Raw genomic sequence first — 13,817 nt, forward strand, 5'->3', positions numbered from 1 at the left:
GCCAAGTGTAGGTGTGTGTGGGTTCCACCTGTAAGCGTGTGTAAGGCCGTGGCGTGCGGGAGTACAAATACCCTGAGAGAGGGATGTAGCGGTAGGCTGATGAAAGTACTATGAAATTCCTCACCTCATCTTTCCCCTCGCTCATCCCCTTCTCCAAGTCTCCTCTCCCCCTGCCAGATCCCCCTCGCAGCCTACTCGGATCGCCTGCGATCTAGATCGGGGCGTTACATTCAGGTTCGGTTTCATTGACATCAACATCCCCCATCAGAAGCATCTTTCTGACATTCATATCTCCGGCCTACACAAGGAATCAATCATTACAAGTTTTTCATATGTATGTTGCAGCTTTATATACTGTAGCTTGTTAGGCGTAGCATGATTACAGTAATATTGCATGAACCGAACATAAGAAAATGTAGAGCTGCTTCTTGATGATATAGACAAAGCATGTAGATCATAATCATAGTAACTCATTTCAAGCATTATTTTAAGAGTCTTTTCAAAAATAAGGTGTGGACCTCAATTACACACACTGCTTGACTCACTTTAACTTCATAGCAGTCATAGCAACTAATTTCATGTGCAATGAAAATCTAGAGGTGTTTAAAAGGGAAAAGATCTGTGTAGACCACAAAGAGAAGACACTGAACACTCAATCATTGTACGTTTTTTTCATATACGAGTTGCAGCTGCATGAATACAGCAATATTGCATCAACCAGACATAAGAAAATGCAGAGCTGCTTCTTGCTAATACAAACAATGTGTGTAGATCATAATGATGGTAACTCATTTCATGTAAAATTTAAGAGTATTTTCGAAAATTAAGGTATACACCTGAATTACACACTGATTACTTGAATGAACTTCATAACAGCCATAGCAATTAATTTCATGTGCAATGCAAACCTAGGGGTGTTTAAAAGAGAAAAAGTCACTTTGGGCGATTAATTTCATTATGCTATAAATAAAATGCGTTGTAAGGAGGCCATGTAAACAAAACAAAGTCACTTGGTAATACAGATAGAGGATATCTAGATTACCTGAGATAATTTGGGACCTTCTTTCGGGGCACTGTGGCTCTTACTTTTAGCCCCTTGGGCAGATAAATTGCTGGAACGAAAATCCCCGTGACCTACTGACGCCTTTGGCACAACATAGCTGCAATGATATTCAAAGTAATATCTTAATTTTTAACTTTCACATGAGCAGCATTTTCTCTACATTGCAGGTAATCGTGTACAGATATAAGAAATACCTTCCATAATAATCGCCGTTGTCATAATCGTCAAAATCATCATCCAGCAGCTCTTTATGCCTTTCTTTTTTCATCGCATGGTTCTTTTCCGTTGAGCCATGGTTCACTAAAAAGGAACAAAAATCAGTTGAGAATGCAGTTTGCTTGATGTCCATGAACATAAGTACAACCAAAAGTATCTAACCAATCTTTATATAGTTCAAATAATAAAATTCCTTCCAGTGAAATGAAACAGATCAGACAAGAGAACATAACAGAATGTGATCTTATAGCAGAACATGTGCTTTGGTTGAAGAATCAAACACAAAACTAAGGACAAGTGAAGTGCTTTTATTTACATATAAGAGATACACAAAACTAACGACAGCTGTAGTGCTTTTATTTACATAAGAGATGTTCTCTTTGTGAACTCAGTCAAATGTTTTAATATCCCAGAAAATCATCTTACTTGGTACCACATTTGCAGAGTTGAGAAAGAACTGCATGTCCTAGGATGTCGCCACGTCTATTGGTCTTTGTTTTCTGTTCAACGCCAAAGAATCACGTCACAATAAGTCAACCAAGTCATTGAATACAAGAATTCTTCAGAAATACTGCTCACCGTAGGTTCTGGGTTTTGGGGTTAGCCCCATAGCGCAAAGGAAGTCGTACACAATTCAAAGAACCATTTGTCACTGCAAGGAAGAATGGGGTTTCTTTGGTCTTGGAAGGTATATCAACGCAATCTTGTTCATGAAGCAGAAGTGACTTGCAGAGCAAAGAAACACAACAATGCCAATTAGCCACAGTGGTATTATTAAGAACTTGAAAAGGAAGTAACAAGGCTACCTGAAGAGCCTTGTAATTGTCCTTAGCTGCAGTACTGTTCACTGGTGTGAGACCTAGTTTATTCCCTGGGAAAACTCCGGCACCATTCTTCAGCAGGAGCATCCTGCACAAAGACAGAAGACAACTAAGGACACCATCTTATAATTTAGCTGTTAATGGAGCAGAATTTTGAAAAGACCACCTTGGCTCCTGTGTGCTTGAGCTACTACTGAGGCACCAGTGAAGTGTCGTGTTTCCTTCGGGGTCGGTTTCATTGACATCAACATCCCCCATCAGAAGCATCTTTGTGACATTCATATCTCCGGCCTACACAAGGAACCAATCATTGCAAGTTTTTCATGTGTATAAGATGCAGCTTTATAAATTGCAGCTTGTTAGGCGTAGCACGATTCACAGCAATATTGCATCAACTGAACATATGAAAATGCAGAGCTGCTTCTAGATAATACCTAAAAACAAAGTGTATAGATCATAATCATAGTAACTCATTTCATGTACGATTTTAGGAGTCTTCCATAAAATAAGGTGTGGACCTCAATTACACACACTGATTACTCACTAAACTTCATGGCAGTCCTAGCAACTAATTTCATGTGCAATGCAAATCCAGAAGTGTTTAAAAGGAAAAAAGTTTGTGTAGACCACAAAGTAAAGACACTGAACACTCAATCATTGTAAATTTTTCTATATATAAGTTGCAGTTGCACGATTACAGCACTACTGCATCAACTGAACATAAGAAAATGCAGAGCTGCTTCTAGTTAATACGTAAAAACAAAGCGTGTAGATTATAATCATGGTAACTCATTTCATGTATTATTTTAGGATTCTTTCCTAAAATAAGGCATGGACCTCAATTACACACAATGATTACTCACTTAACTTCATGTCAGTCGTAGTAACTAATTTCATGTGCAATGCAAATCTAAAAGGGAAAAAGCCTGTTTAGACCATAGAGCTGCTTCTTGATAATACAAACAAAGGGTGTCGATCATAATCATAATACTCATTTCATGTATAATTTAAAGTCTTTTCGAAAAATAAGGCGTAGACCTCAGTTACACACACTGATTACAGCAATATTGCATCAACCACAGAGCAGTCCTAGCAACTAATTTCATGTGCAATGCAAATCTAGAAGTGTTTCAAAGGGTAAAAAGTCTGTGTAGACCACAAAGTAAAGACATTGAACACTCAGTCATTGTAATTTTTTCCATATATATAAGTTGCAGTTGCATGATTACAGCAATATTGCATCAACCAAACATAAGAAAGTGCAGAGCTGCTTCTTGATTATACAAACAAAGGGTGTCGATCATAATCATAATACTCACTTCATGTATAATCTAAAAATCTTTTCAAAAAATAAGGCGTAGACCTCAGTTAGACACACTGATTACTCAATTAAACTTCATAAGAGTCATAGCAACTCATTTCATGTGCAATGCAAATCTAGCGGTGTTGAAAAGGGAAAAATAATCGGTGTAGACCTCAAACTAAAGACAATGAATACTCAGGGCATCTCCAGCCGCGCCCCCAACAGGCCCTCCCCAGGCGATTTTGCCGCGCCGGCGCCAAAAAAACGGCCCAGTCGCACCCCCAGAAGCCTGTTTTTCGCCGGCTCGGGCCAAAACTGGTGCCGGCGGACCCAGGCCAAACCCGGCGCCCTAGGGGGCGCTTGGGGAGCCGGCACAAGCGAAAAAGGCACGTGGGCCCGCCCTGGCGGCGACCCGAGGACCTTTTCCCGCCGCTTCTTGACGCTTTTCCCTCGCATCTCCTCCGCTCGCTCGCCTTCCTCCCGCCATTCCCTCCCTTTCTCCCGCCAAACCCCCTCCAGCTCGCCTTCCAGTCGCCGCCATGCTGCCGAAGAAGTACGCCATGCCGCGCGCGGCGGCAACCACGACTGGCAACGTGGCCCAGCCGAAGCAGAGGAAGCTGAGGGCGCCGCCATCAAAGCCACCGGGCATGTCGAACGCCGAGTGGAGGGTGGAAGTTCAGCGACGCGACGCAGTCACCGCCGACCGGCAGAACAGGGCCATTGCCAAGAAGGCCCGCGACAACGCGGCGCATGCGGCGGCGTCTTCCTCATCGGTCGACCACGCGGGGATGATGAATCCACCCGTCGTCAGCCACGCCCAGTACGCGCCCTGGGGACAGCAAGGCGTCGGATCTCCATGGGGATCGTCGTCGCCCGGCTACGCCGACGGCGACGTGCACGGGGGGTTCAACCCAAACGTGACCTTCCCCCATGGCCACCCCGCGACGCGCACACCCTCGCCCGCCTTCGTCGGCGTGCAGTACCCTCCATACAACTACTCGCTGCCCGCCGCCTACGCGTCCACACCGACGCCCCATCTCCGCCGTGGGCCGCTGCCCTTCTCGCACCTCGGCGACACGGACGACATAGGAGCCGACATGGATGACATCATCGCGACAGGATCGACCGCGGCCGCCGCGTCTCCCGGGTTCGCCACCCAGGTTGAGGGAGTGGATCTCAGCGGCGACATGGAGGCCAAGCTCGGCTACGTCTACGGCGAGGACGCGCACGAAGCGCAGGAACCCGAGGGAGGAAGGCGAGGACGAGGACGAGGACGAGGAGGAGCCAGCTCCTGATCCGACGAAGGGGCGCCAGAAGAAGAAGCGGGCGGTTAGGACAGGCGAAGCGCGCATCAAGTGGACATCCAAGGAGGAGGAATGCCTCGCCGAAGCATGGAAAGTCGTCCGCCTCGACCCGACCACCGGCACGAACCAGAGCTTCGAGACGTACTAGGAGCGCATCAAGGCCGAGTTCGACGAGCGGAAGCTCGTCGACCCATACTTCAAAGGCGTCTACATGCAGCGCGGCTCCAAGGCGATGGCGAACCATTGGGGCGTATCCAGTTGGCGTGCAACAAATGGCATGGAATCGTCGAGGAGGTCGCGGCTCGCCCGGAGAGCGGCGCCAGCGTTGAGGATCAGGTACGCACGCCGTTCGCCCGCATCTCTTCGTCGTCAACGCCCGCCAACTGTTCGTTCCTCCGCGCAGCTGCTGCGTATGTTCACCATGTATCGGCGCGACAACCAGGACGCCGACTTCAAGCACCTCCACGTCTACAAACGCATTGACAAGTGCGAGAAGTGGGCGGAAGTCTGACGTACCCTCGACAAGGCCAAGGAGACATACAAGCCGGACGCGACGACTCTGGGCGCGTCAAAGGGGCGGCCGGACGGTCACAAATTGGCAAAGAAGGGGAAAAACGCCGACGCGGCAACCGCGCGAGTGCAGGAGTCCATCGAGCATTGCCTCGCCGACGCCCAGGCCCGGGCCGTCCTACGTGAAGAGAAGACCGAGGCGCGGTGGTCGTCGCTGATGAAGAACAACGCCATCAAGCTCGACCTGCTCCGGACGAACGTCGCCGCGAAGAAGAGGAACACCGACATGGCTTTTCTGATGGGCGGGGCGGACATGCTCCAGAGCAACGACGAGCAGCTCAGGGCGTGATACATGGCGGAGCGCGGCCTCATCCTGAAACAGATGCAGACGGCAACGCCGACGACGCCGACGACGCAAGCTCCCACGCCCACGACCACACGGACGCCAAGCCCGAACGACGCCTCTACATCGCCGCCCAGCAGTGCCGAAGCCGCGCCGACACAGCCCAGCACCAAAGCAGCTCCGACACCGCCGAGCCCGCGCACGCCGACTCCGCCAACGCCTGGAGCCGACCCCGCCGAGTGAATCATTGCGCACGCGAACTTGCGGCGTGCGGCGCTCTGTTTTTTGTAACGCTAGACTACGTCCGATCGCCGGATTTGTGGCGTCTTTTAAGAGCAGGAACGACCAAGTTTAAATTTCCCGCATCCTGGGGCCGGCGCTTGGGGGCGTGACTAGGAGCTAGGTCGCCTCAGGGGCCGAACTAGCGCCGGCACGCCCCAGGCCGCTCTATTTAGGCGCCCTGGGGGACCGAACGGCTGGAGATGCCCTCAATGCATTGCAAAGTTTGGGAATAGTGACAATTTAAGTGTAACATGAAACTAACAGCAATCGGTAGTAGAGGGGGCAAGCTTCTCCTGTCAACTTTCCGGTCCCTCCACGACGTGGCCCCAAATTGGTTAAGCAGCTGAATCTCACAGAGCAAGGCTTTCCTCCTCATTTCATTGCCCACTCTAGCTGAAGCCTCTCCGATCGACAGAACCTCATCCACAACAGAGTTGTAGATTGATCTCTTTGTCCTGACGCCATCAATCACCACGCTCACCATCACCCATATCCTTTCCTCAGCCACCAGGAGCAGCATTGCGAGTGCAGAGACACGCCCCTCCATGGCGTATCTGTAAGCCACCTCCCCAACCTCCCTGGTCTTCTCTGCCAGAAGCCTCACCGCGTTCAGATCCTGCACACACATTCAGGCAAGTTGCAGTTTGGCATGAGAAATTGATCCTGTCTAGTATCAACTATGTAACAGAAGTTTGGAGCTGTGTGTGAGTTTAGTGATGGGACAAACCTTTTGTTGCAGATAAGCCAGAAGATCCTCGACCGAGTTGTCCTGTGACCAATCAACTTGAACCCTGAACAGAAAGCACGCAGGGAATTGCTGTCAGTTTGATCTCAAATGGCATCGACCAAATGAACAATCATCAGTACTAGCGAATACTAGTAGCACGCAGTTGGTGCCATGCCATTGACGCACCTTCTGCTCATGAGCGCGACCTCGAGCGCGACGAGGCGTGTGCCGTCGAGCAGCCTGACGTCCGTCCGGGCGTTCCTGGAGAGGAGCAGCTGGATGCACCTCTTGGAGTGCACGTCGGCGGCGACGTGGAGCGGCGTCCGCGTGAGCTGGTCCCTGGCGTCGACGGAGGCCGGCGTGATCCCGTACTCCCCGTCGAGGAGGAGCCTGGCACACTCGACGGCGTCGTGCCTGCAGGCGAGGTGGAGGAGCCTGTTGGACATCTCCTGATCGAGGATCCTGGCGGCGTCGGAGCCGTTGCGCAGCCGGCCCAGCGCCGCCTTCTTGATGCTGTCCACCGCCGCGAGGAGGAGCGCGGTGTCGTCCTCCACGACGGCGCGGGAGACGTCGTCATCCTGCTTGCCCATCTTGTCCGTCGTCCCGTCACCCTCTTCGCTCAAGCTCTGCACAATCCAAGCACCAAATCGGATCAAAATTTCGGAAGTGACAAATCAATCGCGCTTGATTCAAATTCAACACAGCGCAAACCAAGACGAAAACCGATCGAAAACAACGTGGTAATGAGGAAAAAACAGGCCCAAAAAATGAAGAGGCTGACGCGTAAATACATGGAGTGGCGGATTATTTGGACAATGCAGCCAACGTAGCATAACCAGTCTGCAGCCCCTCTCTTATTATTATCTCTCCCTGCACCGGCGCCTCGTCAAACCAAATCGCCCAAGAAGAAGAAAAAAGAAAAAGCAAAGCCGGAAGGGAATAAACATGACCTCATCTCAAACGGCACAAAGAAGAAGAAGACCACGCCCCTCTGCGTTTGTTAATCTGATGTAAAAACTTCAAAAACTAGGGGGGAAAACCCCCAAATTAAGCAACACCCGGATGCTGCAGGAGCACGCGCATGCGGAGGAATCGGACAAAATAGCGCGGTATGGAGAAGACATGAACAGCTCTGAGAAGGAAATCGGCTTCTAATTAACCTCCAGCGTTTGCAACGACGGAGCAAAAGCAACAACCCACCACCAATGGACGGAAACCAGATATATATTTTGTAAAGGAAAAACAAGCACAAGCAAGACGAACTCGGGAGAATCTCGGTTGAGAAGACAGCAGCCGGTGGATCTCCAAAAACTGGAACGGGGGAGCGTGATGAAACCGCGAGAAACCCGGACCAGGTCGCGCAAAACATTCACGGGGACAAAACCTCTGCAAAACCCCACCGGAAAAAAGGTACGTAGGTAGGGGAAAACCCCAACCCCATGCCCCGAAACCAACGAACCAACCCGGCAGCAGAAGCACCAAAAACAAGAGGGACCATGTTAAAATTTGCCCCAAAAACAAACCACGCGAAACCACAGCACCGCCGCACTCGCGAGAGCTCATATCGGGAAGCCACGCCCGAAACCGCAAGGCCATAATCATGTCGTACCCCGAAGAAATCGATGGAATCGAACGCGCGCAAACAAATCAGCAACACGCAGCAATGCTGGCGACGCAAGGCCTCGCTCGCTCGCGTGCTCACCTCTCCCATGCGCGCGGCCGACCTCCCGGAAACCCTCGCCGGGCCTGCTGCTCCCGTAAAAATGCCTCTCCGCCCTCCCGCTCGCTCACACAAACACCCCTGCCGTGCGCACCGCTCGATCGCTTTTATGTACACTACTACCCGCCCTCTCCGGTGCCCACCCATCTGGATGGGCCAACCCAAACTAGAAAAGCAAAACTTATCCTGCGCCAGGGCTTTCTCCGTCTGCACTGGTGTGATTTTCTGGTCTTTTTTTTGGGTGGGGGGTGGGGGGTGGGGGTCAATATTATGACTGCCGGATGCCACAGTTTGGCTGCGAATAGTACTGCCAAATTGAAAAGAGAGGTAAACCGTGTACATTCATTCATTTTGCTCCGTATGTAGTCCATAGTAAAATCTCTAAAAATATTTATATTTAGGAACAGAGGGAGTATCAAATGTCCACGGACACACTCAGAATGTGTCAAATGTGTTGGCGGACAGTTATATAAGAGTCGGTTATGTAAGCTCGTGCACCAAACGTTCGCGCTAATGCAAACCGACAATTCAAAAGGAATGGCCAAATTCAAAAAGACCGCGCTGATCAATCTGGTGCCTGCAGCGGGGTGGATTTGCCCGATGATCCTGGACCGATCCTTGGTTGAGGCCAAGGTGAGGTCCGGGGCGGCGCGGACCCAGTCCGACGACAAATTGGACGTACCGAATGCCATTCGGCTTGTCGCACCTCCTCCACTGTTACCTTGTGGGTCGTCGTCATGGTGCGAGAAGAGGAGGCGGCTGCGCGCGTTGGCGATCATCCGATCGGGATCCTCATCCTCCTTCTTCACCGGGTGCCACTCACAATCGGACTGGCAACGGGACACGATGGCACCACCTCCTTGTCATGTCGAAAACGGCACGGCAAGGACGTCTGTCCAACAAAGCGGTTGGCCTGGCTGCGGTGGCGACCCCAGCTCCTCCTTGACGCGGCCTCTGATTTGGACGTCATAGTTACGCGACGCCGAGGGCAGCTCCTCCTTGACGCAATGTCTAATTTGGATGTCGTGGTTGCGCGGCAGCGAGGGCAACGCCCGATCGCGATCGCTCGAGCAACAGCTCTCTGTGCCCCGCGAAATCATCGTCCGTGTGTGTGGGCCTCAGCAGAGAGGGGTGACTGCTGCTACTACTCATCGTCATCGTAGAGCTCCACCTCCTCCTTGATCATTAGAGTGGTGGATGCCAACGAGCCAAGAGACCCTGGGTGGTGGCGCCATGATCAAGAGCTTCCTATGGATCAACCCACTCGCGCCGAGAACCAGTAGCCGGGCTTGCCCATCGCTGGGTGTGCGACTAAGAGGAGAGGAGAGGAGGATGGCAATGGTGTGCGTAGGAGAGGAGAAACGGTTTCTGGCAAACATGCATGCTTTAAATAGCCGGGGAAGCGAACCAGCCGCTTTAATGCAGGTTCATTTGCTGGAGTAGGCTTCTCGATCGCTGCATCATCATTGAAGCGGTGTTGATAAATCGTCTGGTCACGTCGGTCGGACCGACATGAATATGGTAGGAGGCCACGCAATTGCATTGATACGTCTCCATCGTATATACTTTTTCAAACACTTTTGCCCTTATTTTGGACTCTAACTTGCATGATTAGAATGGAACTAACACGGACTGGCGCTGTTTTCAGCAGAGTTGCCATGGTGTTGTTTTTGTGCAGAAATAAAAGTTCTCGGAATGACTCGAAAATCAATGGAGATTATTTTTGGAATATATAAAATATACCGGCGAAAGAATCAACATCAGGGGGACCCACACCCTGTCCACGAGGGTGGGGCACGTGCCTACCCCCCTGGGCGCGCCCCCTGCCTCATGGGCCCCCTGATGCTCCACCGACGTCCATCCTGACTCCGTATATTCACGTTCGGGGAGAAAAAAAATTAAAGAGAAGGATTCATCGTGTTTTACGATACGGAGCCGCCGCCAAGCCCTAAACTCTCTCGGGAGGGCTGATCTGGAGTTCGTTCGGAGCTCCGGAGAGGGGAATCCGTCGCCATCGTCATCATCAACCTTCCTCCATCACCAATTTCATGATGCTCACCGCCGTGCGTGAGTAATTCCATCATAGGTTTGTTGGACGGTGATGGGTTGGATGAGATTTATCATATAATCGAGTTAGTTTTGTTAGGGTTTGATCCCTGGTATCCATTATGTTCTGAGATTGATGTTGCTATGACTTTGCTATGCTTAATGCTTGTCACTAGGGCCCGAGTGCCATGATTTCAGCTCTGAACCTATTATGTTTTCATGAATATATGTGAGTTCTTGATCCTATCTTGCAAGTCTATAGTCACATATTATGTGTTATGATCCGTTAACCCCGAAGTGATAATAATCGGGATACTTACCAGTGATGACTGTAGTTTGAGGAGTTCATGTATTCACTATGTGTTAATGCTTTGGTCCGGTACTCTATTAAAAGGAGGCCTTAATATCTCTTAGTTTCCAATAGGACCCCGCTTCCATGGGAGGGTAGGACTAAAGATGTCATGCAAGTTCTTTTCCATAAGCATGTATGACTATATTGGGAATACATGCCTATATTACATTGATGAACTAGAGTTAGCTCTGTGTCAGCCTATGTTATAACTATTGCATGATTGATCGCATCCGACATAATTATCCATCACTGATCCATTGCCTACGAGATTTTCATATATTGTTCTTTGCTTATTTACTTTTCTGTTGCTACTATTACAATCATTATAAAACCAAAACTGTTACCGTTACTTTTGCCACCGTTACCACTATTATCATATTACTTTGCTACTAAATACCTTGCTACAAATATTAAGTTTCCAGGTGCGGTTGAATTGACAACTCAGCTGGTAATACTTGAGAATATTTTTTGGCTCCCTTGTGTCGAATCAATAAATTTGGGTTGAATACTCTACCCTCGAAAACTGTTGCGATCCCCTATACTTCTGGGTTAACATGCATCTGCTCTGGAGTGTCATGAATGTGCGGCGAGGGTTTTGGAGCGGAACGTGCAACAGTGGCCTTGGTTCGGACACTATAGTCAGACGCCAACGTAGCACACGTCTAGATGTCCCAAACTTCCCTAGTTTACTTCCTAGGAATTTAGGCCGGCCGTCAACATTTGATGCATGGTGTTGGATGGCAAAAGGCGTCTGAACAAGGTTGTTCGGACGTTTCAGGGCCTTTCAATGCGCGGCATTGAAATAACCCTAACATCATTAAATTTACAACGGTTGGAGGCATATACACATATAAGTTTTCTTTTTCTACAACTAGAAGTCCAATATGTATATTCAACTTACACCACCAAGCAAGAAGCAAACCTACAACCCATGAGTTACACACACATATTGAACAACAATTCCATCTTCTGATCCACAAAATACAAGCAACAATGAGTAAGAGCATCTACAGCTAAAGCCCCCATATTCGCCTCAAACGTACGGGTAGCCTGTGTTGGAGATATGCTCTAGAGGCAATTATGTATGATGGTATTTTCTGTGTTTATGAATAAGTATAGTTCTTGGGCATTATCAATGATGTGTATCAATAGGTTCTACTTCCAAGTTGTGTTGGGATTTAATCGAAGAGGGAAGAATGAATCAGTACAGTAGAGATAAGTATTTTCCTTAGTTAAGAACCAAGATTATCAATCCAGTAGGAGAACCACACAAAACCTTGTTAGCAGCACGTGAACACACAAAAATAAATACTTACACCCAATGCAAACAAGGGGTTTGTCAATCCCCTTGTCGGTTATTTACAAGGATCAAATCTCGTAGTGGCACGTAAAGAGATAAATTGCAAAACAAAATAAAATAAATAGAAGTGCAGTGCTACCTCTTGAGCACTGCGTTGGTTTTCCCCGAAGAGGAAGAGATGATGCAGCAAAGTAGCGTAAGTATTTCCCTCAGTTTTTTAGAACCAAGGTATCAATCCAGTAGGAGGCTACGCGCGAGTCCCTCGTACCTGTACAAAACAAATAAATCCTCGCAACCAACGCGATAAGGGGTTGTTGATACGTCTTCCTCGTATCTACTTTTCCAAACACTTTTGCCCTTGTTTTGGACTCTAACTTGCATGATTTGAATGGAACTAACCCGGACTGATGCTATTTTCAGCAGAATTACCATGGTGTTATTTGTGTGCAGAAACAAACGTTCTCGGAATGACCTGAAGCTTCACGGAGCAACTTTTTGGAAAATATAAAAAATACCTACAAAAGATGAAGCCCAGGGGGCCCACCACCTGTCCACGAGGGTGGGGGCGTGCCTGCCCCCCTAGGGCGCGCCCCCTACCTCGTGGGCCCCCTGGAGCTCCTCCGACTCCAACTCCAACTCTATATATTGTGTTTCGGGGAGAAAAAAATCAGAGAGAAAGATTCATCGCGTTTTATGATACGGAGCCGCCGCCAAGCCCTAAAACCTCTCGGGAGGGCTGATCTGGAGTCCGTTCTGGGCTCCGGAGAGGGGAATCCGTCGCCATCGTCATCATCAACCATCCTCCATCACCAATTTCATGATGCTCACCGCCGTGCATGAGTAATTCCATCGTAGGCTTGCTGGACGGTGATGGGTTGGATGAGATTTATCATGTAATCGAGTTTTTGTTAGGGTTTGATCCCTAGTATCCACTATGTTCTGAGATTGATGTTGCTATGACTTTGCTATGCTTAATGCTTGTCACTATGGCCCGAGTGCCATGATTTTAGATCTGAACCTATTATGTTTTCATCAATATATGAGAGTTCTTGATCCTATCTTGCAAGTCTATGGTCACATATTACATGTTATGATCCGTTAACCCCGAAGTGACAATAATCGGGATACTTACCGGTGATGACCGTAGTTTGAGGAGTTCATGTATTCACTATGTGTTAATGCTTTGTTCCGGTAATCTATTAAAATGAGGCCTTAATATCCCTTAGTTTCCGTAAGGACCCCGCTGCCACGGGAGGGTAGGACAAAAGATGTCATGCAAGTTCTTTTCCGTAAGCATGTATGACTATGTTCGGAATACATGCCTACATTATATCAATGAACTGGAGCTAGTTCTGTGTCACCCTAGGTTATGACTGTTACATGATGAACCGCATCCGGCATAATTCTCTATCACCAATCCATTGCCTATGAGCTTTCCATATATTGTTCTTCGCTTATTTACTTTCCCGTTGCTATTGCTATCATCACTACAAAATACCAAAAACATTACTTTTACTACTGTTACCTTTTGCTACCGTTACCACTACTATCATATTGCTTTGCTACTAAACACTTTGCTGCAGATATTAAGTTTCCTTGTGTGGTTGAATTGACAACTCAGCTGCTAATACTTGAGAATATTCTTTGGCTCCCCTTGTGTCGAATCAATAAATTTGGGTTGAATACTCTACCCTCGGAAACTGTTGCGATCCCCTATACTTGTGGGTTATCAAGACTATTTTCTGGCGCCGTTGCCGAGGAGCATAGCTCTATTCTTTGAGTCACTTGGGATATATATATCTGCTTATCATTATGAAGAACTTGAATGAT

At 48.5% G+C, this 13,817-nt stretch overlaps 1 protein-coding gene across 1 annotated transcript; it reads right to left on the reverse strand.

Moving 5' to 3' along the window:
* Positions 1–211: 211 nt before the first annotated feature.
* LOC125555729 (uncharacterized) lies at positions 212–8,360 on the reverse strand. The gene is given in 11 exon segments (XM_048718590.2): positions 212–298; positions 1,043–1,160; positions 1,258–1,363; positions 1,706–1,779; positions 1,859–2,004; positions 2,086–2,188; positions 2,267–2,391; positions 6,105–6,458; positions 6,570–6,633; positions 6,756–7,195; positions 8,272–8,360. Coding segments are annotated over 11 exon segments (1,626 nt in total). The 5' UTR covers positions 8,281–8,360.
* Positions 8,361–13,817: the final 5,457 nt, after the last annotated feature.

The sequence above is a fragment of the Triticum urartu genome, chromosome 5A, assembly GCF_056163025.1.
Source record: "Triticum urartu cultivar PI428250 chromosome 5A, HENAU_Tu73, whole genome shotgun sequence".
Classification (NCBI taxonomy): domain Eukaryota; kingdom Viridiplantae; phylum Streptophyta; class Magnoliopsida; order Poales; family Poaceae; genus Triticum; species Triticum urartu.